Consider the following 20,000-nt stretch of genomic DNA (forward strand, 5'->3'; position numbering starts at 1 on the left):
TGCAGCCAGACCAGACACCGGGGTAAATGACGCTGGTCATCGGCACGCAGACAGGCTGTGGGGTAAATAACGCTGCTCATCGGCACGCAGACAGGCTGTGGGGTAAATGACGCTGCTCATCGGCACGCAGACAGGCTGTGGGGTAATGACGCTGCTCATCGGCACCAGACAGGCTGTGGGGTAAATGACGCTGCTCATCGGCACCAGACAGGCTGTGGGGTAAATGACGCTGCTCATCGGCACGCAGACAGGCTGTGGGGTAAATGACGCTGCTCATCGGCACACAGACAGGCTGTGGGGTAAATGACGCTGCTCATCGGCACACAGACAGGCTGTGGGGTAAATGACGCTGCTCATCGGCACGCAGACAGGCTGTGGGGTAAATGACGCTGGTCATCGGCACGCAGACAGGCTGTGGGGTAGATGACGCTGCTCATCGGCACGCAGACACCGGGGACCTCCTCCTCTGCACTCTGACCGCTGGCTTCCTGGCTGCATGGGAGGCTGTGACTGTTACCACAGTCATACAGAGCCTGCGGAGAAGCTACAACTAACGTGTGTGTGCGTGTGTGTGTGTGTGTGTGTGTGTGTGTGTGTGTGTGCGTGCGGAACTGTGTGTGTGTGTGTGTGTGCGTGTGTCTGTGTGTGTGTGTGTGTGTGTGTGTGAGAGAGAGAGAGAGACTGTGTGTGTGTGTGTGCGTGTGTCTGTGTGTGTGTGTATGCATATGTGTATGTGTGTGTGGGTGAGAGAGAGAGACTGTGTGTGTGTGTGTGTGGTGGGTGTGTGTGTGTTGTCGCGTGTGTGTGGGTGAGAGAGAGAGAGTGTGTGGTGTGTGTGGGTGAGAGAGAGAGAGGAGAGACTGAGTGGTGTGTGTGTATATGCGTGTGTGTATGTGTGTGTGTGTGAGAGAGAGAAAGAGAGAGACTGTGAGTGTGTGTGTGAGAGAGAGAAAGAGAGAGACTGTGTGTGTGTGTGTGTGTGTGTGTGTGAGGGTGTGTGTGTGTGTGTGAGTGTGTGTGTGTACGTGTATGCGTGTGTGTGTGAGAGAGAGAGAGACTGTGTGAGTGTGTGTGTGTGTCTGTAGAGTGTGTGTGTGTGTGTGTGTGTGTGTGAGGGTGTGTGTATACCTGTATGTGTGTGTGTCCAAACCATGCAGACACAGACAGATTCTCCATGGGGGGGTTAGACTGACAGGAAGTTGACTCTTTCTGGAATCCCCCTTTCCATTTATTATTCCACCCCCCCCCCAGTTTGGCGACTGATGTTTGAATAACAGGAAGCTGCTCTTTTTCAGACCTGATTTCCTGTCTGGAGCGAGGAACTCACTTCACCTCGGAGGAGTTCAGGTGAGTGTGAGCACCTGCAGCCCCGCCCCCGTCTCCCTGTGAGGCTCGTGTGACCTCTGACCCCAGGCTGAGGCTGTTTCCTGCTCATATTACTGGTACAGGTGTAGCACAGGTATAGAGCCAGACACAGGTACAGGTGTAGCACAGGTATAGAACCAGACACAGGTACAGGTGTAGCACAGGTATAGAACCAGACACAGGTACAGGTGTAGCACAGGTATAGAAACAGACACAGGTACAGGTGTAGCACAGGTATAGAACCAGACACAGGTGCAGGTGTAGCACAGGTATAGAACCAGACACAGGTACAGGTGTAGCTGTAGGTATAGATACAGACACAGGAACAGGTGTAGCACCAGATACAGGTATAGACATAGGTACAGGTGTAGCTGTACGGTAAGACATACCGTAGATATGTAGACAGGTATGCTGAGATACAGCTATGACTGGGTACAGGTGTGTGTGTTGGTGTGTGGTTCATAGAGTGTACTGTCATAGGCTGCAGGATGTATAGACATAGGGGCCAGTGATCAGATATAGTTGCAGATAACACTGTGGTGTGGTAGAGCATACAAGCTTCTGTACACTGGTTGGGTCTCAGGTGGAGTGTCTGTGTGCGGTGTCGCACGAGTGACTGTCACAGCTGGTGCAGTGATGGATGGAGACATCTGGGGCATAGTCCGCCATACAGAGACGTGAGTATCACACCTGTGTGCGCGTAGCTCCGCCCACTACAGAGACGTGAGTGTCACACCTGTGTGTGCGTAGCTGCACCTGCACACACTTGGAGTGAGTCAGTTGGCGGCCAGTTCAAATCCCAGGCATAATGAGTTGAGCGTGGTGCTGAGCGTGGTGCTTTGCTGAACCTGAAGTAATTTAAGTACTCGGACCTCCAGAGGGTCGAGCGAGCAGTGGAGTTTTTGGACGTGGTGTGATGTCACATTGTGATGTCACAGCTCCGCCCTCGTGTCTCCCCCCCAGACCTCTGTGCTGTGCAAAGCAGCGATTCACGCAGGCGTCGTGTCGGACGACCGCGGGGGTCCTGTTACTGTGTCCCGGCAGAGGAGCATTACCTTGTACGAGTCCAGCTTCGCCAACGGTCTCCTCTCCAAAACGTGAGCGCCATCTGGCTTTGTGGAGGGCCTGTAGCCCTGGCTGTACGTCTAGGTTCAGTTCTGGGTCCGGTTCTGGGTCCAGTTCCGGATCGTTCCAGTTTTACTGATCAGTGCTTTGTTTTCTCATAGGGGGTCTTTATCAGAGAAGAAGCTGGTCTTCCGCAAAGGTAAGGGCCACCTGGAGTACAATGTTCCCCCAACCTATCTGCAACGTTTGGGCTAACGTATCCGGGTGGGTGTGCACACCATTACAGTCCCTTAGGAAACACTCTTATCAAGAGCAACGTACTGAAGTGGAGAACCTCAGTGTTAGTCTTGGGAATAATAAGAGAAAGTCCAATATCACCAAGAAGGCACCGAAGAGCCTGACTTGCCTGCGTCCATAACATTCTTGGCTCACAGGTGCCCACAGATGGCTTAATGGAGAGGTCTGTGTTGGGTCTGAGGATCTTTTGGAGATCTTCTCGACCAGCTGGTGCAGGGGGCCTGTGGGATGAAACCGTTTAATGTGCTTTTAACAGAACGTGACATTTATACTGAGAGTGGTGGATGCACTTTAACTGGCTCCTCTTTCTCTCTCCCTCCCTCACCATCCGTCCCTCTTTCTCTCTCTCCCTCCCTCACCCTCCATCCCTCCATCCCTCCTCCTCCTCCTCCCTCCACCCCCCTGTCTCTCCCTCCCTCTCTCCTGGTCTGTCTCCTGGAGTAGACTGTGACAGTCTGCTTCCTGTGCTCAGCTACAATGCGTCCTCCAGCTGGGAGGAAGTGGACAGCCTGGGGCGTCGCAGATTGTGGTCCCCGGGAAACACAGATTCGGCGGGACAGGTCCTGCCCTGGGTGGCGGACAGCGGCGACCCCGAGCCCTGGCTGCAGGTGGAACTGCAGGAGAGGAGCAGCATCACAGGTCAGAGGTCACGATCCCTAACCCTTCCATATACTGACCATAGACATGGTGCATTAACTAGATCACAGGCACATACTGGACACATACCTGGTGTGCTTACATTACATTACATAGAAGCACATAATGACCATTGCTTTGCTACATTAACCTAACTGGAGGAACATACTCACCATAGAGATGTTACATTAACTAGACCGACTGTACTTACCATGGACATGTTTGATGAATTAGACATGTGGAAAATGGGGAAATGCTGTATGTACTAGAAATACTGAAACATTAAAGAGCTTAAAGAAACAACGTTTCAGTGCAGCTTTTGATTAAGGGAGTTTAATTGGTACTATTTAGATTTTATGGTATTTACTTTACTGTTACTTCCTTTGTTGTATTATTACTGCGGTTTCTGTTATCTGTTGTATCTGAGCTGCTTGTGTTGAAAAACAATGGAATTGCTTCCTGTGTGAAATGCGCTCCAGAAATAACACTTGACAGAGGCTGCCCTGTTGTGAGGGCTGCTCTCTGGAGGTGGTGTTCCCGTGTGATCACTGTGTGTTCCATCAGTGGTACGCATGCAGAAACGATCCTTTCAGGCCTTCAGCACTGTGTCCCCTGTGTCCCCTGTGTCCCCTGTGTCCCCTGTGTCACTGTGTCCCCTGTGTCCCCTGTGTCCCGTGTGTCCCCTGTGTCCCGTTTGTCCCCTGTGTGTCCCGTGTGTCCCCTGTGTCCCGTTTGTCCCCTGTGTCCCCTGTGTCCCCTGTGTCCCGTTTGTCCCCTGTGTCCCGTGTGTCACTGTGTCCCGTGTGTCCCCAGTGTCCCGTGTGTCACTGTGTGTCCCCTGTGTCCCGTGTGCAGCGCTCTCTGGTCTCTGAGCGGTTTTACCGTAAACCTGTTTAACGGCGCTCAGGGTTAGGGTTAGGCGGCGAGCCGGCAGACTGACGGCTCGTTTGGTTTCCTCCCAGGGATCCTCACTAAGGGCTGGTCCGCGGACGCGGGGGCGAGCGCGGGGGCGGGGCCGGGGACGGGCGTGGCCCAGGCCTACACGCGCTCCTACACGCTGCTCTACAGCAAGGACAGCCGGAACTGGAAGGCCTACAAGGCCGTGCTCAGCAGGGAGAGAAAGGTACCGGCCGCACTGCACCATGGGACATCCCGCGTCAGCCGGGACGGAAAGTTCTCGGAACGCCTTGTCTCGTTTCTCTTCCTGAGTAAACTTCCTGTTTGGGAAGGACGTTTGACACGTGCGAAGCGTCCCGTCTCCCGTGTGCGGCTGCTGCTGCGTGTTCGCGCTCCACGCAGCGGGGTGAAATACACGGGCGCCGTCGGGACGGCCGTGTTTACACACATAAAAGCTTTGCTTGCTTTACGCGCTCCGGACTGGGACGGCGAGGGGAGCGCCTGCGTGAGCAGCGTGGCTCATAGTAAGTTATACCAGGCGCCCGTGCGTCTGTCCATATCAGGCCTCCTCATTTCCTTATTTACGTGTCGCCATGGCGCTGATTTATTCAGCCTTGAAGGGCCAGCGCTCAGGGATCAGCGCTCAGGGATCAGCGCTCGGGGATCAGCGCTCGGGGATCAGCGCTCAGGGATCAGCGCTCGGGGATCAGCGCTCAGGGATCAGCGCTCAGGGATCAGCACTCAGGGATCAGCGTGTGTGCAGCCGCTCCTGCACCCAGAGCTGATTCCTCTCTGTGATCCGCTCACTTTCACTAATAAAGCTACAGGGGAGGAACGTGTTTATTCTTTCAGCAACAAGTTCCCCAGATGTACTCTGAAAAGAATAATGTTTTATTTGAGTACTAATAAGTACCTTTTACAAGGGAAAAAAAAGTACAAATGAATTATGTATTGCTGGCTAGGGGTACAATGTTATCTATGTAATTTGGTACCACCCCAATGACAAGCATTTGTACCTTTTTAGGCACTTTTTTGTACCTTTTTTCTGAGTGTTGGCAGCTGGAGATGTACATATGCTGTGATTAATTGATGGTATGTGTAATGCATCCCATAGGGCTCTGCTGGGCAGTAAGTATGTTATGACCGCAGCGTTGAGTTCTGTTAAGGCCTCTGTGTTGTTGCAGGTGTTCATGGGAAATTCGGACAGCGACCAGGAGGTGCTGAACAGCCTTATCCCTCCGGTGGTGGCGAAGTACCTCCTCCTGCGCCCGCAGCTGTGGCAGAACAGGGCCGCAGCTCACGTCCTGGTGCTCGGCTGCCCTCTGCTCCGGCCCCGCAGCCCCTTCGGTGAGGCCTGCTCTCAAAATACAGGCCCAGGCTTCAGTTTTCGGCCTTGTTGCAGTTGTGTGTGTGCGTGTGTGTTTTAGAGAGCGTCAGTACGTGTGTGTGTGTGTGTGTGTGTGAGAGAGAGAGAGTGGGAGAGTGTGTGTATGTGTGTGTGCATGAGTATGAGTGTGAGGGTGAGAGAGTGAGTGAGTGCATGTGTGTGTGAGCCTGTGCTTGTGTATGTGCAGAGATCTAGGTGCAAAATAGTATCTTGTTACACTTCTGTATGTAAATCATTTTCCACTGTATATATTGCACATTTTTGCTTGTGCTTGTGTGCTGTAAACATGTCTGCTGTGAAATTCAGAAGCTGGCTGAATTTGGCCTGCTGTGGAGATCCTGTCACAGACATTGACTGAGCGTAACGCTGCTGCAACGTTTCTGTAACGTTTCTGTGAAGCTGCAAACCCAATTGAATGGGGGAACCTGTCATGTGATCTGGTTATTAGTTTGGTTAGTGTTGGTCTCCGGGCCGTGCATTCTTACTGCATGCTCCCCCGTCCCCCTCCCCCTCCCGCTCCTGCTCCTGCTCCCTGCAGGTGGCCCCCCACAGAACAAGGTACCGACGGTGAGCGCCCCCTACAGTCCGGTCCCAACAAAGCACCCTGACGTGGAGAAGAGGCCGGCTGAGAGTGAGTGTGCCAAACCTAACAGTGTTCCTACGCCGGTGGAACGTTTCGGCAACGCGACGACCGTTTCAAATGTTTACGTTCTTTATGGATTTTTATGTGCTTTTTCATCACCCTGTCATCTTTATCACCAGAATCCTCTTGTGAAAGTTTGGACATTATTGGTTCCTCTGTTCATGTGATGGATTGACACACTCAATGAAAATGGAGGATTTTGACTGTTTTCCTCCTGGCTCTGCAGGTTCCAGTCAGCCTGTGATGGTGGTCGTGGGAGTGGTCCTGGTGTTAATTGTATGCGTGGGCATCCTATTGGCTGGGCTCTGTTGGAAGAGAAGGTACTGTCTGAGTGTGGTGTCCCCTCCCCAGTTCACTGGTCATGACCCCCTTTCACAAGACTACATTTCCCATGTTTCCCTTGCACTGCCTATTATGTTACACTGCACACATGCTACAATGGCCAAGTACTGACCCTAACTAACCACTAACATTCCCTAAATTTCATGTCCGAAAACACTGTGAGAACCGGTTACATCCGTTTACAACCTCTCTCTTTTCTTTCAGGAGAAAGAATGCTGACAAATGCTCCTTAGAAAAAGGTTTGTGGATGACTCTGATCAGAAGGGCAACTGGTGGTCTATATTGTTGAGTAGACTCTCCATTGCGGTTCTTCTGCAGTGACACTGTATTACACAGTGCCTACTCATACTCTTACCAATACCATGAATTAGAATGGGAAACCCATAATTCGCTGATGGGAGTAAGAGGAATAAAACTGCTCTCTGTCTCTTTGTCTCTCTCTCTCTGTCTCTTTGGCTCTCTCCCTCTCTCTCTCTGCCTCTGACTGGCTCTCTCCCTCTCTCTCTCTGTCTCTGACTCTCTCTCTCTGGCTCTCTCCCTCTCTCTCTCTCCCTCCCTCTCTCCATCTCTCTCTCTCTCTGTCTCTCTCTCTCTCCCTCCCTCCCTCCCTCCTCTCTCTCTCTCTCTCAGGGTGTCAGAACGGCCTGGGAAAGGCTCTTCCCCGCTCTGAATCAGAGCTCATCTCGTACCCGCCGGAGAGGGCTGCCCTGGACGTCCTGCCAAACCCTCCTCACAATGGTAATGATGACATCACCTTGCAGTCACATGACAGAGGCCTGTGTGGTTCCGCATGACAACAACTAAGTCACATGACGGGGGCTGGTCTGGTTCCTCATGACGTGACCTTACAGTTACATGACGGGGGCTATTGCAGATCTGTGGGACACAACTTTAAGTTTAAATGATTAGGGGCCAGTGTATTTCTGTGTGACACCACCTTAGTCACATGATGGGGGCCAGCATCACCTGATGGGGGAGCAAGGGGAAGACAGGGAGGAGGAGAGAGAGGAAGAAGGAGGTAATCAGTGGAATGAAACAGGAGGGAATGGAGAAAGAGAGAGAAAGAGAAAATGAGGATGCCGAGGGTAGCAGCCCCCCCCCCCCCCCCCCGGCCTGGTTAGCCAGCCAGCAGGACAGAAACCAGGCTTGACAAGTGAGCGTCTCCTCCTCTGAACAGACCCCCCATCTGCCCCCCCCCCACGAGTCTCCCAATTACCCCCACTGTGGCGCATAAACATGTCTTTCTTCCCTCCCCGGGGGCTGCTCTGAAAGGGCCTTTTAATTAGACCCCATAATGAGAGTGCCCCCCCCCCCCCCCAACCCTAGCCAAGCCCACAAAGGGGGCCCCTACGCTATACAGGACTGGGGGGGGGCAGGACAATCAGCTCTCTCTCATCCAGCCTAATTAAAATCTGTTCCTCTTGCAAACTCCCAGTATGGAGGGGGGCACTCTGTCCAGGCCAGGGGCATGCTGGGTAATGCCCTGCAGGGGTGGGGGTACAAAAGGGGGCTCGGGGGGTGGAGTACCAGCAGCAGTGGAAGTATCATCCCATAGCACACTCAGACCCCCTCTAAATCTCTCTGAATTTTAGTTAGCACAGACAAATCCTCGATTAATTTTTTTTTGCGGCAGGGTGGGCGTGGGGGGAGGCGGGGGTTGGGGGGTTGATCTTTATGAAGACTTGCAGATTATAAGAAACGGTGACTTTTCTTTTCCATATGCTGGAGAAGGAGACTGACGTACACTGCAAAAACATTCTGTCTTAACAAGTGTTTTAGTCTGGTAATGGAGACTTATTTCTTATTTCTTTCTCTCAGGTAGTAGTTTAGTTGTTCTAAGTTTTTTCAGTATAAATATGAGACTAAAACTCTTGTTAAGATTGACTTATTTTGTGGTTTTTGCAGTGTTGAGAATACCCCAGTGCGTTTACTTTCAGGAATTTAGCAGACTCTGGCATCCTGAGTGAGTGATGAGCTCTCCTGCAGCTTTAGGAGGACCAGGCCATCAGCGGCACAGCCGTCCGTAAGGAATACACAAACCTGCACGTGGGAGTGAAGTGCCAGGAAGCGGACTGCTGGACTGTTGAGGATGTTGTGCTTTGAGGGGTGAATGTTTCTGAGGTTGTGAGTGGAGCAGACGGGCTCGCTGAAGCCAGGCGTAATTCTCAGGCTCAGTTCCGGCTGTCCTGGATCGCGCTGTAGCCGGTGGCAGCCCTGGTTCTCTCCTACGTGCGCTACACAGCATACCTCTGACTCACTGAGGGAGAGAGGGAGGGAGAGAGAGAGGGAGGGAGGGAGGGAGGGAGGGAGGCAGATTAGAATGCTTCCCTGGGGTCTTCATTCCCCCTGTACTGGCATTTCCTGTTTCCTGTTCTTGACCCTCTACCCCCCTCCCTCTCTTGTCTAATGTTTCCTGTTCCTGCCCTTCTTGTTCCTGGTTGTCCTGTGGGTCCATCCCTGGCTGCTCCCCCCCCTCGCCCCCCCCCGGGCAGACTACGCCGAGCCGGAGCTGTGTCCGGCGGGGCAGAAGCTGGGCTCCACGTTCCGGCCGGCGGCGGACGAGGGCTACACCGTCCCGCTCATCCTCAGCCACTACGACGTTCCGGGGAAGCTTCCGGAATACGCCGAGCCGCTGCCGCCGGAGCCCGAGTACGCCACGCCCTTCTGCGACCTGCCCCCCGACCCGCCCGCCTGCCTGGTCCGCCCCGCGCCCCCCTCTCACGCCTCCGCCGCCGCCTCGCCATCGGCCCACTACGACTGCCCCGGCCACAAAATGGCGCCCAACGGCTACTGCCTGCCGGCACCCCACGGCGCGGAGTACGCGGAGCCCCAGCCGGCCGACGCCCTGTCCCTGCACACGTACTACGAGCCGCTGTGAAGCCGACGGCCAATCACGTCACTCAGCAGACTCTCTCATCCAGAGCGACGTACGCACCTTGAACCTCAGTGGGACTTAAATGATGAACACTAAGTGCCTTGTGTGTTTACAGACCACTGAGTGCTCAGAGATACATATTTATACAAGTCAAAGATTAAGAAAGTTATTTTATGGAGGCGTTGAGGAAAAGGCAACATGAGCTAACCCTGCCTTTCTTTTATCCAGTGCCACTCTGGTGGGTGGCATTTCAGACTGTGGAACTGTGCACAGTACGGGCACAAGGCCTTCTGTGGCTATCACACGGCACAGGTCCAGAGATTAATGCTTCATATCTCACGTTTTTATAAATGATCAACCGGGGAAGTGCAGAGTGTGTGTAAGGGAGCCTTCGGTAAAGGTCTTTGCGAGGTTGTTCTGCGCACTTCCTCACTAAGCAATCTACGCTGGAAATGCTGTGGGTCAGAGTGGCCACTAAAATAGCAGCAAACTGGAGACGGTTTGCTCAGGCAGTCTCCAAGCCTGTGTGGTGTGTTGATACTTAATGAACTCTCCCTCAACATTCCTGAAACAGAAGTCGGATTTGGGATTCAATCGGCTGAATCCATCGACAACATCAAGGCGCTAACTATTCAAAGATGAAGTTTGAGTCCCATGGACGTTAAGACGTCAATCACAACAGTTCCCTTTCCTTTAATTACGTTGTTAATAGTTAATTGTTTAAAAAAAAATAAACAGAATATCACCTCTGTGTACGTTTGTTTTGCTTCACTGGCGCACTCGGTGCATTTGAATCTGAATCGAAAGCGATTTAAATGTGAAAACTTTCAGATGTATAATAATAAAATTTTGTTGAATGACGATCCGATAAATTTGCAGTCAAAAAATGCTAATACATCCACACAAAGTTATGAAACTTGGTATGTGCATTGACAGTAGAATCAAGACTCCAACCCGAAAGGCTTAGCTCAATCCAACCCCATGGTGGTGCCAAAGAGATCCAGATATGAAGAAATATTCAAAACTTCACTGCTGCATCAGTTTCGTATGTATTGCAAGGTTTTATTTTGAAATAAACAGTCTGACACAGGTTGTGTGTCACTTGTGTTTTTCAGAAGACCATTTCAATTTTTATTGTATTATAATCAATATTAATAATATATCGTTTAATTTTTTTTGTGAACATAAACCCATTGTACTCATACGAGAACTTTTTTTTCCAAGAAGTACTTATTGTTCAAACACATTGCTTAGTTCCTATAATTAATCAGGTGCTACTAGTTACAAATAGCAAGAGAAATTTTAAAATGGTCACAAAAACATGGCCCGGGTCTCAGGGGGACCAGTAGAAATCCCGTTTTAAGACTTTCCCAGTGGGGAATGCATTGATTACGTTGGAGGATATCCTTCGTGGTCGTTTTCTGCCGCCTGGTGGGAAGGTCGAGATACTACTACTGCTTGCTTTATTGAATTCAAGATCCAGTTAAGTTCAGTCCCTAAGTTAGCATAGCTCCTTAGAGTCCCATAGCAAAGCTTGGCAAAGACTGCTAGTTAGCATAGCTCCTCAGAGTCCCATATCTATTCCGTATCGGCACGTGAATCAGCTGCTCTAATTGATTAAGTTCAAGAGTTACCACGAACAAACCCGCAAACCCAGTAGCTCCCGGGAAACCGATTTGGATAGCGCTGATCCACATAACCTGTTAACATAACTCTCCTTATGAAAAGACTTAAAATGAGTTCACATTGTGCTATTCATAATCGTGTGTCATCCCTGTTTGGTACATCCTTACAGAAATTGAACATACTGCCATAAGTAGTAAATATATTACGATTAAAAACCGTTTTACAGCAACGGAATGTCTTGCAGTACTTTCAACGACAATAATTTCCATGCTCGTTGACATTTATCAGCTGATCGGCCCAGAATCAATTTCAACCAATCAAACGGCAGGTCACGCAAATGAAAACATGCACCGGAAGTGATTCCAAACAGAAAGGAAGTGTTTCCAAATAGAAAGGAAGACGAATATCTGAAACCACACAAAGCTTGAGCATTGTTGTGCGCGTTTGCTGTCGTCGAACCACAAATATTTCAGATTACAACGGCAAAACATGGGGAGATAGAGGTTCGATTTTCAAGGTAATCGGCGTCACTGCGTTTATGACGGTGTAAGGTTTGGCTCGGAGAGCGTGTAGACTGTAGTGTAAGAAGCGGTTTTGAACAGTGTTAGCCTAGCTTGTTAGCTAACTATAAAAATAGCGGGATTCACTAGCTAATGTTTTGCTATCTAACGCCACCTAGCTAACGAGCCACTCAATGTAAAATTGATGCAATTATCTCGAAATTCTATAACTGCATTTATGTTATGAGTGAGTAGTTGGCTTTCTTGAGTTAGGTAGTCACCTTTATAATTAACTGTTAAATGTCATTGCGTCTGAGCGCACCAGATTAAGTGGCTAACGTCAGCTAGCTAATGGCTAACCTGTCACACTTTATGCTCGGGGTACTCAACAATATTCTGGATTGTGCTTCTCAGCCGTATTAAAACCCAGGACTCTGTAGTCGAGAGATCTTAATGCATTGATCTGCTAGCTTGTAAAATAAATGCGCTAACAGATCTGGCTAGAGAATCTGTTTGGGTAATCGCGCGGTTATCGATTGCCCAGTGTATGATGTGGTTACCTCAGATACGCTTACGGCAATTTAAGTTGACCGGCTAACTTTCCAATTAAGACCAGAAAAACTATGACTTCTAGTTCGCCCTGAGAAATTTCCGACATTTTTTCATTTTCGAGGTATGTCGAATTTTCCACAGAACTTGGCGCTCAAAGAAGGCGCAGGACTGTGGTCCTGGGGGTTATCGCGACCACACATAATTCAACGTTGAGATTAGCAGTTAGCTAGTTGGTTAAGATGGCTATCAATTACCTAACTTAATGATTTTGTCATTTTATGGTTTGTTCAAAGCTTGCGGCGCTTTATCAGGGGCAACACGGGAGTCCAATAGTCCTCTCCTACTGGAAACTGACCCTGTGACCAGGTCATAAAAAACAGTGTATCGGTGACCTTCAGCCCAGTCATTTCTTACACGTTCGAAAGGAATGTTGTGTCTCGCTGTGTTTTCGGGTAAAGGATGGGCTCTTTCTGGGGCTCATAATAGACGTCTGCCAATTATAGCAATGTTACTGTCCATGTTATTTATTTATTTATTTAATTAATTAATTATTTAATACATTATTTAATTACTTAATTATTTCATAGGTATTAGTGTGGGGGAAAGGAGTTAGGTAAAATTAGTCACATCAAGGTAACCATAGAGCTGCGAGATCTGCCAAACAGATGTGTTTGCACAGTGTTATTGGTGTTATTATTAATAAGGCGTGTGTAGCTCTGCTGCTTTCTGGGGTCCGGAACTGTGGCTGTGTTTTAGGGTGCAGCCAGTGGACCCTGGGGCTCTCCAGGACCAGGGCTGCTCTAAGTTCTGGAAGCACAAAGTTTGTACCCTTGAGCGAGGCACTTAACCTCAGTAAGTGTGGAGAATGTTGGCTCTGGATTAGCACCTGCTCCACTAAAACACCTGATATCTCCGCCCTGTCCCCGTCTCAGGTTCCAGCTAATTGGACGTCGGTCCCCCTTTGAGACCCCACAGAAGGAAGCTTGAGGCCCCTGAGAGGCCCCATGGTCTGAGGATTGGGCCCCTGTACCAGTCCTCTCCCCGCAGCATCATTAACCTGCCCGGCTTCTCAAGCTCCGCCTCCCCGCTCTCCGCCAGCATGGCCAACAGCGCCGCCGCCACCCCCGCCAAGGTCCTGGGGACCCCCGGGCCCGCCGGGAGACTCAGCCCCGAGGGGACACAGGTACCCCCAAATCTACCCTCAATTCTCCTCTGTGCATTCCCAGATCTCCTCCCTGTACCCCCAGATCTCCTACCTGTACCCCAAATCTCTTAACTCTGTAGAAGTATTGAATGTTTCTGCAGCTGGGTATGTTTCTAAAGCTGTTCAGGTTAATAAGCACACCACTACTGTGCCCCAGCTTGGGATTTGAACCTGCAACCTGCCTTTTGTATTTAAAAAAAAAAAAAAAATTAAAAAGTTAGTTGGTTGCTCCCTAGAAGGGCAGTGGAAGTGACATGACTTATTACATCACGCCTGCAGGTGCTGAGTAAGAAGAAGCTGCAGGATCTCGTGCGTGAGATCGACCCCAACGAGCAGCTGGATGAAGACGTGGAGGAGGTCAGTCTCGATGTCCGTCTGTCCAGCACCAATGTCCGTCTGTCCAGCAGGCTGAAACCATGCCGCAGTTTGAGTGAGAGTGTGTGAATCCTACACTCTGTGTTAGGCTAATGTCCCCTTCACACCGCTCCTCGGGTCCGTGTGCTGGCTGTGTGTTAGCGCTCTGTGCCAGTGTAGCTGCGGGTCTGAAATGCCAGGCCTCGGAAGCTGGCAGCCAGTCAGGGCCGCTGAGCGTTGAGGGCGGGGTTGAGTCAGTGGGTGTGGCCGCACCGGTCTCACGCAAACAAGACGCAAATTTCAGGAGTCTCCCCTGACGTTTACCAAACACGCGCTGAGGATCTACGTGGGGTACAGCTGCCGATATTTGAGCGAGATTCTGATGTCAGACCTCGGGCAGATCATTATTTCAAAAAGATTCCAAAAAAACACTGGCAATGTAGTATTGTCACGCCAACATTTGGAAATTCTTACTGCTTTGCTCGTATTGTTGTATGCTTGTATGTTAACATGTTTCCGTGACAGTTTTGCGCGATCCAGAGCTAGATAAGCGTAAAACCCGGAGCAGTTCTTTTTCACTCCGGTCCGTGTGAAAGCCGCTCTCTGCTCCTCCACGCTCAGATGCTCCTGCAGATCGCGGACGACTTCATCGAGAGCGTGGTGACCGCCGCCTGCCAGCTCGCTCGCCATCGCAAGTCCAGCACCCTGGAGGTGAAGGACGTCCAGCTGCACTTGGGTGAGGTTGCCACGACGATGGCGGCGCCGCACCGCCATTTTATAAACGCGCAGTAAAGCCTTCTAAACAGACAATACCGCGCGTTCATGTAGCCGCTGTATTAACGCGTAAGGTTCCTGTCCTGTCTGCTGATTGGCCCGTGCAGTATTCTGCCGAGCCGTCGTGTCGTTAGTAAAACCTGGACTGGCCCGGGATCAGGACTGTCTCTTCCCCCTCCGCAGAACGGCAGTGGAACATGTGGATTCCCGGGTTCGGCTCGGACGAGATCCGGCCGTACAAGAAGGCGTGCACCACAGAAGCCCACAAGCAGGTGAGGGAACGTCGTCGGTGCTTCACACCTGCCGTGTGAGCGCCCCCTAGTGGCAGGATGTCTGCCCCGGGCTCCTGTGCATGTACTGTTTATTGAGATCCCCATTAGCTGTACTGTAAGCAGCAGCTATTCTTCCTGTGGTCCACACAACCATAGAAACATTAAAATAAGATTTTCACCAAAATACTGCCCATCAGGGGGTATTTTCATTAAAACTGATTAAATGTCTGAATTCAGACTGTTCAGTGATTAATACCAGCCAGATTGATATTTATGCCCCTTTAATAGTGTGTAACCCCAACCTTCCCTGCAGTAGTGAACGGAGGGAACCCCTTTAAAGGGCCGTGTAATCCCACTCTTAAGCTAAACTTCCTGGCCTGTTTGAGATCACACCTTGGCCCCTCCCCTTTTTCTGGATGTTCTCTGATTGGTTGAGACCAGTTGTGTGATGGTATGATTGGGTATATTGGTGAATAATGATTCTTGATGGCAGGGGTGGGGGGGGGCGGCGTTTACTCGAATATTCTCACCAAACGAGTTCCAGCTGATTGCGGTAGTGCGTGCTACAACTAGTTTATGAAAAGAAAATAAAGAAAAGGAATGGTTATGCAAGCGTTCTCTGCTTCTGCTGCGCCGGAGGAAAGGGGAATACACTCTGTACTGCGTGCAGCCAAGACCCACAGTGTGGATGAAATAAGAAATTATTAGATTGAATATGGGGTCAGAGGTCAAAGTGCTGATCATTTAGGGTGTGTGTAACTGCACGCATGTGAGTGTGATATCTAGTTGTGTGTGAGTAACTGCGTGCGCTTGTGATTTATAGTTTTGTGCTTGTGTGTGTGATGAATAGTGTGTGTGTGTGTGTGTGCGTGCGTGCGCATGTGTGTGATGTATAGTTGTGTGTGTGATGTACAGTAGTGTGTGTAAGTAACTGTATGATGTAGAGTTGTGTGTGAGTGTGTGTGTGTGTGTGTAATTGCGTTTGCTTGTGATTTATAGTTTTGTGCTTGTGTGTGATGTATAGTTGTGTGTGTAAATGATGTACAGTAATGTGTGCATGTGAGTAACTGTATGATGTACAGTAATGTGTGTGTGTGAGTAACTATGATGTACAGTAATGTGTGTGTTTGTGAGTAACTGTGTGTATGATGTACAGTAATGTGTGTGTGTGTGAGTAACTGTGTGTATGATGTACAGTAATGTGTGTGTGTGTGAGTAACTGTGTGTATGATGTACAGTAATGTGTTGTGTGTGTGTATGATGTACAGTAATGTGTGTGTGTGTGTGTGTGTGTGTATGATGTACAGTAATGTGTGTGTGTGTGTGTGTGTATGATGTACAGTAATGTGTGTGTGTGTGTAACTGTGTTTATAACTGTCACCCCGCTCTCGTTGCAGAGGATGGCTCTGATCCGCAAGACGACCAAAAAATAGCGAGAGCACCTGGAGCTCCTCCCTCCCTCCTGCTTTTCTCTCCTCCTCTCTCCTCCTCTCTCCTTCTCTTCTCTTTTTTCCCCTGTCTTTTTCCCCGGACTGCCGGTTGGGTGGAGTCGGACGAGGGTTGGCAGGAGAGCGCGATACTGAGTGCAGTGACCGATGTGTTAGAGGGGGGTCATTGTGTACATTTATACCATCAGCCGTTTGGGTGGAAGGGTTGTGTCGGGGGTGGGTGGGTGGGTGTGGTTAGTTTGTTGCGTACAGTCTGTGTGCGAATGTGTGTGTGTGTGAGAGAGTGAGTGTGACTGAGAGTGTGTGTGTGCGTGCGTGCCCATCTCAGATTCTCCATGCTGGGATCTCCCTGTTCTGTAGTCTCGTGGAGTCCGATGTCACCAGCCCCTCTTCCTCTTCCTCTTCGTCTTGTTGTATCTCTCTCTCTCGCCTGTCCTCCCACCAGTTTTAGTATTTCCCAGTAATTCAGTCACCCAGCTTTGGAAGGCAAGTGTAGTTGGGGAGGGGGGAGGGGGGAGGGGGGGGGGGGCATGCTAAATTAATTTACTGGTACCCCCACACACACACACACGCACGCACTCACACTTAAACACACACACACGCATACACATGCACGTGCGCGCACACACTGTTCGCCCATTTTTGAAAAACTGCACACATGCCCCTCCTCCCCCCACAAACTCTCTGTGATTGGCTAGTGTGCCCCCCCCCCCACTGGAAGTCTGTAATCACCTGTTAGTTCATTGTGCTCGGCACTGCTGAAAAAACTACAAAGACCACAATGCACAATGGGATAAGGCTACAGCAGCCTCAGCGCAGTAGTGCATGTTCACTTTTTTGAGTTATTATTTTAGATTTCCCTCTTTTTTTTTTTTTTTTTATCTTTTTTTTTTTAGGGGTTTGGCATGTGCGTGCTGTTGTGTTTAGTGTGTTAAAAGTACTGTCGTCATCTAATACTTTTCTGTCGATATTGTACGTTTCATATGGACACTGGGGTACGTGCTGACAGCACCGTAGACTCCTTCCTCAAATCATCTCTGTCCTGTAATCAGTTTCTCTTGATGATGTTGTTGGCTTGAAAAGCTGATTCTGGGGGGTGGTGGGTGGGTGGGGGGGTGGGGGGTGGTTATGGGTTCAGAGGGGGTGGGATTCAGAATGTGCTTTTGAAGTACCCCCTCCTCGTGCATATTTTTGTCTCATTATTTACAGTTGGTGTTGGGGGAAGGGAGGGGGGGTACAGTTATATGTAATCTGAAAGGAACGTTATCCATATTACGTCACTGATTATTAATAGAAGGTTGATTTAAAAAATAAAAATTGGAATTGTAATGTGTGTAATGAGGCGCTTTGCCAGTCTGCAGTGCAGTGGGGGGGGTGGGGGGGGGTAAAGATTTTGACTTTGTATAGCTGTGTTTACGTATATCCTGTGTTGTTGTTTTTTTCCATTAATAAAACAAGGTTCATATTTCACAGAATAAAACGGGTGCAGTGGTTTGTTCACTCTAAATTATTTTTGTTTCAACAAATTTGCACTCTTTGGGTTGAATATTCAGTCCTGGGCTTGGATGAAAACCTGTTTCCCTTTTTGTGTTAGATTGGAGGCCCCTGGTTAAGAGATTTGCGACCACAAGCTCTTCAGTATAATTGGTTGTGCTGCTTTGACTGCTTACCACTGATTTCTGCAGGTACTGTCTGCAGTGCCACCTACAGGAGGAGGACTGAAATACAGATTAAATGTTAAGCAAGAACTGGCTATTCAGGTCTGATTGCACAACTTCCATTATTTTATTGCACAGGGACAGTTTAAAAAGGGAGATGACGGATATGTTCTGTACTGTGGGCTGAACCAAATGTGGCCCACATGCTTGTTTCTGTCAGTAATCCCAGGTCCGAACAATGGTAAAACCCAAGAAACGTTCAGTGTATCGCATATAGTGAAGCAGTAGTTAAGCACAGAAAAAAATAGCAATTTATTGGAACAGTTCATGATTAAGTTTTAAGTCCCTGCAGTGTGTTGCTGAGATGAAGCAAGTAACCCAGCGATGTTTTTAACATTACATTACATTTATTTAGCAGACGCTTTTATGCAAAGCATCGTACAAAATGTGCAAATCATGCTTTACTGCTGGAAAAGAGTATGGAGGGTATTTTACACACACTGCCCATCGCATACTAAAAGATATGCACTAAACAGTAGGCAGTATGTTTAGCAGACTGCATGTTTTGAGGGCACAGTAGCTGGAGGCTGTTTCAGATACGGTCGTTAGCACTTGTGTGGCACTTGATTTTGGAAAGGTGGGCAGGGCTTCTGTCTGAATTATGGGTAGGATTTAGAGAACATGAGACAAGCCTACAGTTCCCTGACCATGCACACTGTCTCTGTGTTTGATCCACAATTTTAAATGAAATTTTGCATGGATTTCTTATTTTAGTGGCCCGTGAAGGAGAAATTGGTTTGCTGTATGAAGACTTATAGCTATAGCCTATTAATATTAAGTGCAATGTCTGGAAGGTATGTGTGTGTCTTTTTATGCAAACACGGACCACTGAATTACAAAACAAATTCCTGAAAAGGCAATAAGGTCCCGCTCAGCTGAACGTCTGATCACTGGTGCACAGCGTACCCTTTCAGCTGGACCTCTCCAGGGTACGCTCACATGCAGTTCCTCACTTGGGCTGCAGGTGGCAGTGTAGCTGGTGTGTGTGCCCTGTTCTTCACTGGCTGCCAGCACACAGTCAACAGCTTTGGTGCTAATGGGCGCAGTTCTTGTGGCGGCCAGGTGAGGGCGTGGCCGTGTTCGCCTGGGGGAGCTAGCAGGCGCAGTTCTTGCCGCCGGCGGCCTGGGCCGCGCCCCCCGGGGGCGGTGGGCGGAGCTCCAGGGCGGAGCGGGGGGCGGAGCACTTGACGCCGTCCCAGCCCTCGCGCAGCTGCACCTCGCCGCTGCGCAGGCCCTGGTACACCCTGCGCGCCAGCAGCTCCACGGCCTCCGCCACGTTCTGCCCCGTGCGCGACGACGCCTCCACGTAGGGCGCCCCCAGCTGGCCCGCCAGCCGCTCCGCCTCCTCGCGCGACACCGCCCGCTCGCCCGCCAGGTCGCTCTTGTGCCCCACCAGCACGAACAGCACGGCGTGTGGCCGCACGCGGTCCTGCACCTCGTCGTGCCACTCCCGCACGTGCTCAAACGACGCCCGGTTGCTCAGGTCGAACACCAGGAAGCCGCCCACCGAGTTGCGGTAGTAGGATCGCGTGACGGACCTGAGAGGGAGAGGGGGAGGGAGGGAGAAAGGGAGGAGAGGAGAGGAGAGGAGGGAGGAAATGCTGAAATACCCTCACCTCAGCAACGTTTCCATTTCAGAATCATACCTTTAACCAGTCCCTGAACTGGTTAGAGTTGGTGTTTGCTCCTGTCTTGGTTTTAATAACTGGGAAAGGAATGGGGTGGGTAGAAGGCTTCAGTCTGCCCCTCATTAGTGTTAGCATTAGTGTTAGCGTTGCGTTAGCATTAGTGTTAGCGTTGTGTTAGCATTAGAGCAGTGGTGTCAAACTCGTTGCCATGGAGGGCCGTGTGTATGCAGGTTTTCATTCCAACCAATTAATGCTGCCTTAATTGAGTCCAATTACTCATTCAGCCATATGCGTTTAACTGCATTGAAGCACAGAATATAAGAAAATTTTATTTAGACAATGCGGGTCACCATAGACATCGGGTCACCATTGTGCACAAACCTGCATCCCTAATTCAGCAAATAATTTAACTAATTA

General features: G+C 50.0%; 3 protein-coding genes across 3 annotated transcripts in view; 2 read left to right on the forward strand and 1 right to left on the reverse strand.

Annotated features, from left to right (window-relative positions):
- The window catches only part of si:dkey-34d22.1 (discoidin, CUB and LCCL domain-containing protein 1), a 23,512-nt gene extending 12,915 nt beyond the window's left edge, over positions 1-10,597 (forward strand). The window contains exons 4-15 of the mRNA XM_064307817.1: positions 1,296-1,347; positions 1,991-2,042; positions 2,329-2,462; positions 2,592-2,629; positions 3,172-3,366; positions 4,326-4,486; positions 5,445-5,607; positions 6,186-6,278; positions 6,517-6,610; positions 6,837-6,871; positions 7,263-7,370; positions 9,125-10,597. Coding sequence (XP_064163887.1) covers positions 1,296-1,347; positions 1,991-2,042; positions 2,329-2,462; positions 2,592-2,629; positions 3,172-3,366; positions 4,326-4,486; positions 5,445-5,607; positions 6,186-6,278; positions 6,517-6,610; positions 6,837-6,871; positions 7,263-7,370; positions 9,125-9,510 — 1,511 coding nt within the window. The 3' untranslated portion in view covers positions 9,511-10,597. The remainder of the gene's footprint in view (positions 1-1,295; positions 1,348-1,990; positions 2,043-2,328; positions 2,463-2,591; positions 2,630-3,171; positions 3,367-4,325; positions 4,487-5,444; positions 5,608-6,185; positions 6,279-6,516; positions 6,611-6,836; positions 6,872-7,262; positions 7,371-9,124) is intronic.
- Positions 10,598-11,492: 895 nt separating this feature from the next.
- On the forward strand, positions 11,493-17,106 carry taf12 (TAF12 RNA polymerase II, TATA box binding protein (TBP)-associated factor). Its single transcript, XM_064341580.1, has 6 exons — positions 11,493-11,650; positions 13,118-13,368; positions 13,669-13,746; positions 14,365-14,479; positions 14,701-14,789; positions 16,187-17,106. The coding sequence occupies exons 2-6, from the start codon at positions 13,285-13,287 to the stop codon at positions 16,220-16,222; spliced, it is 402 nt and encodes a 133-aa protein (XP_064197650.1). The 5' UTR covers positions 11,493-11,650; positions 13,118-13,284; the 3' UTR covers positions 16,223-17,106.
- Positions 17,107-17,999: 893 nt separating this feature from the next.
- rab42b (RAB42, member RAS oncogene family) overlaps positions 18,000-20,000 on the reverse strand; it is a 4,780-nt gene continuing 2,779 nt past the window's right edge. The window contains exon 2 of the mRNA XM_064341461.1: positions 18,000-19,493. Coding sequence (XP_064197531.1) covers positions 19,049-19,493 — 445 coding nt within the window. The 3' untranslated portion in view covers positions 18,000-19,048. The remainder of the gene's footprint in view (positions 19,494-20,000) is intronic.

Source organism: Anguilla rostrata, chromosome 1, assembly GCF_018555375.3.
Source record: "Anguilla rostrata isolate EN2019 chromosome 1, ASM1855537v3, whole genome shotgun sequence".
NCBI classification, from domain to species: Eukaryota; Metazoa; Chordata; class Actinopteri; order Anguilliformes; family Anguillidae; genus Anguilla; species Anguilla rostrata.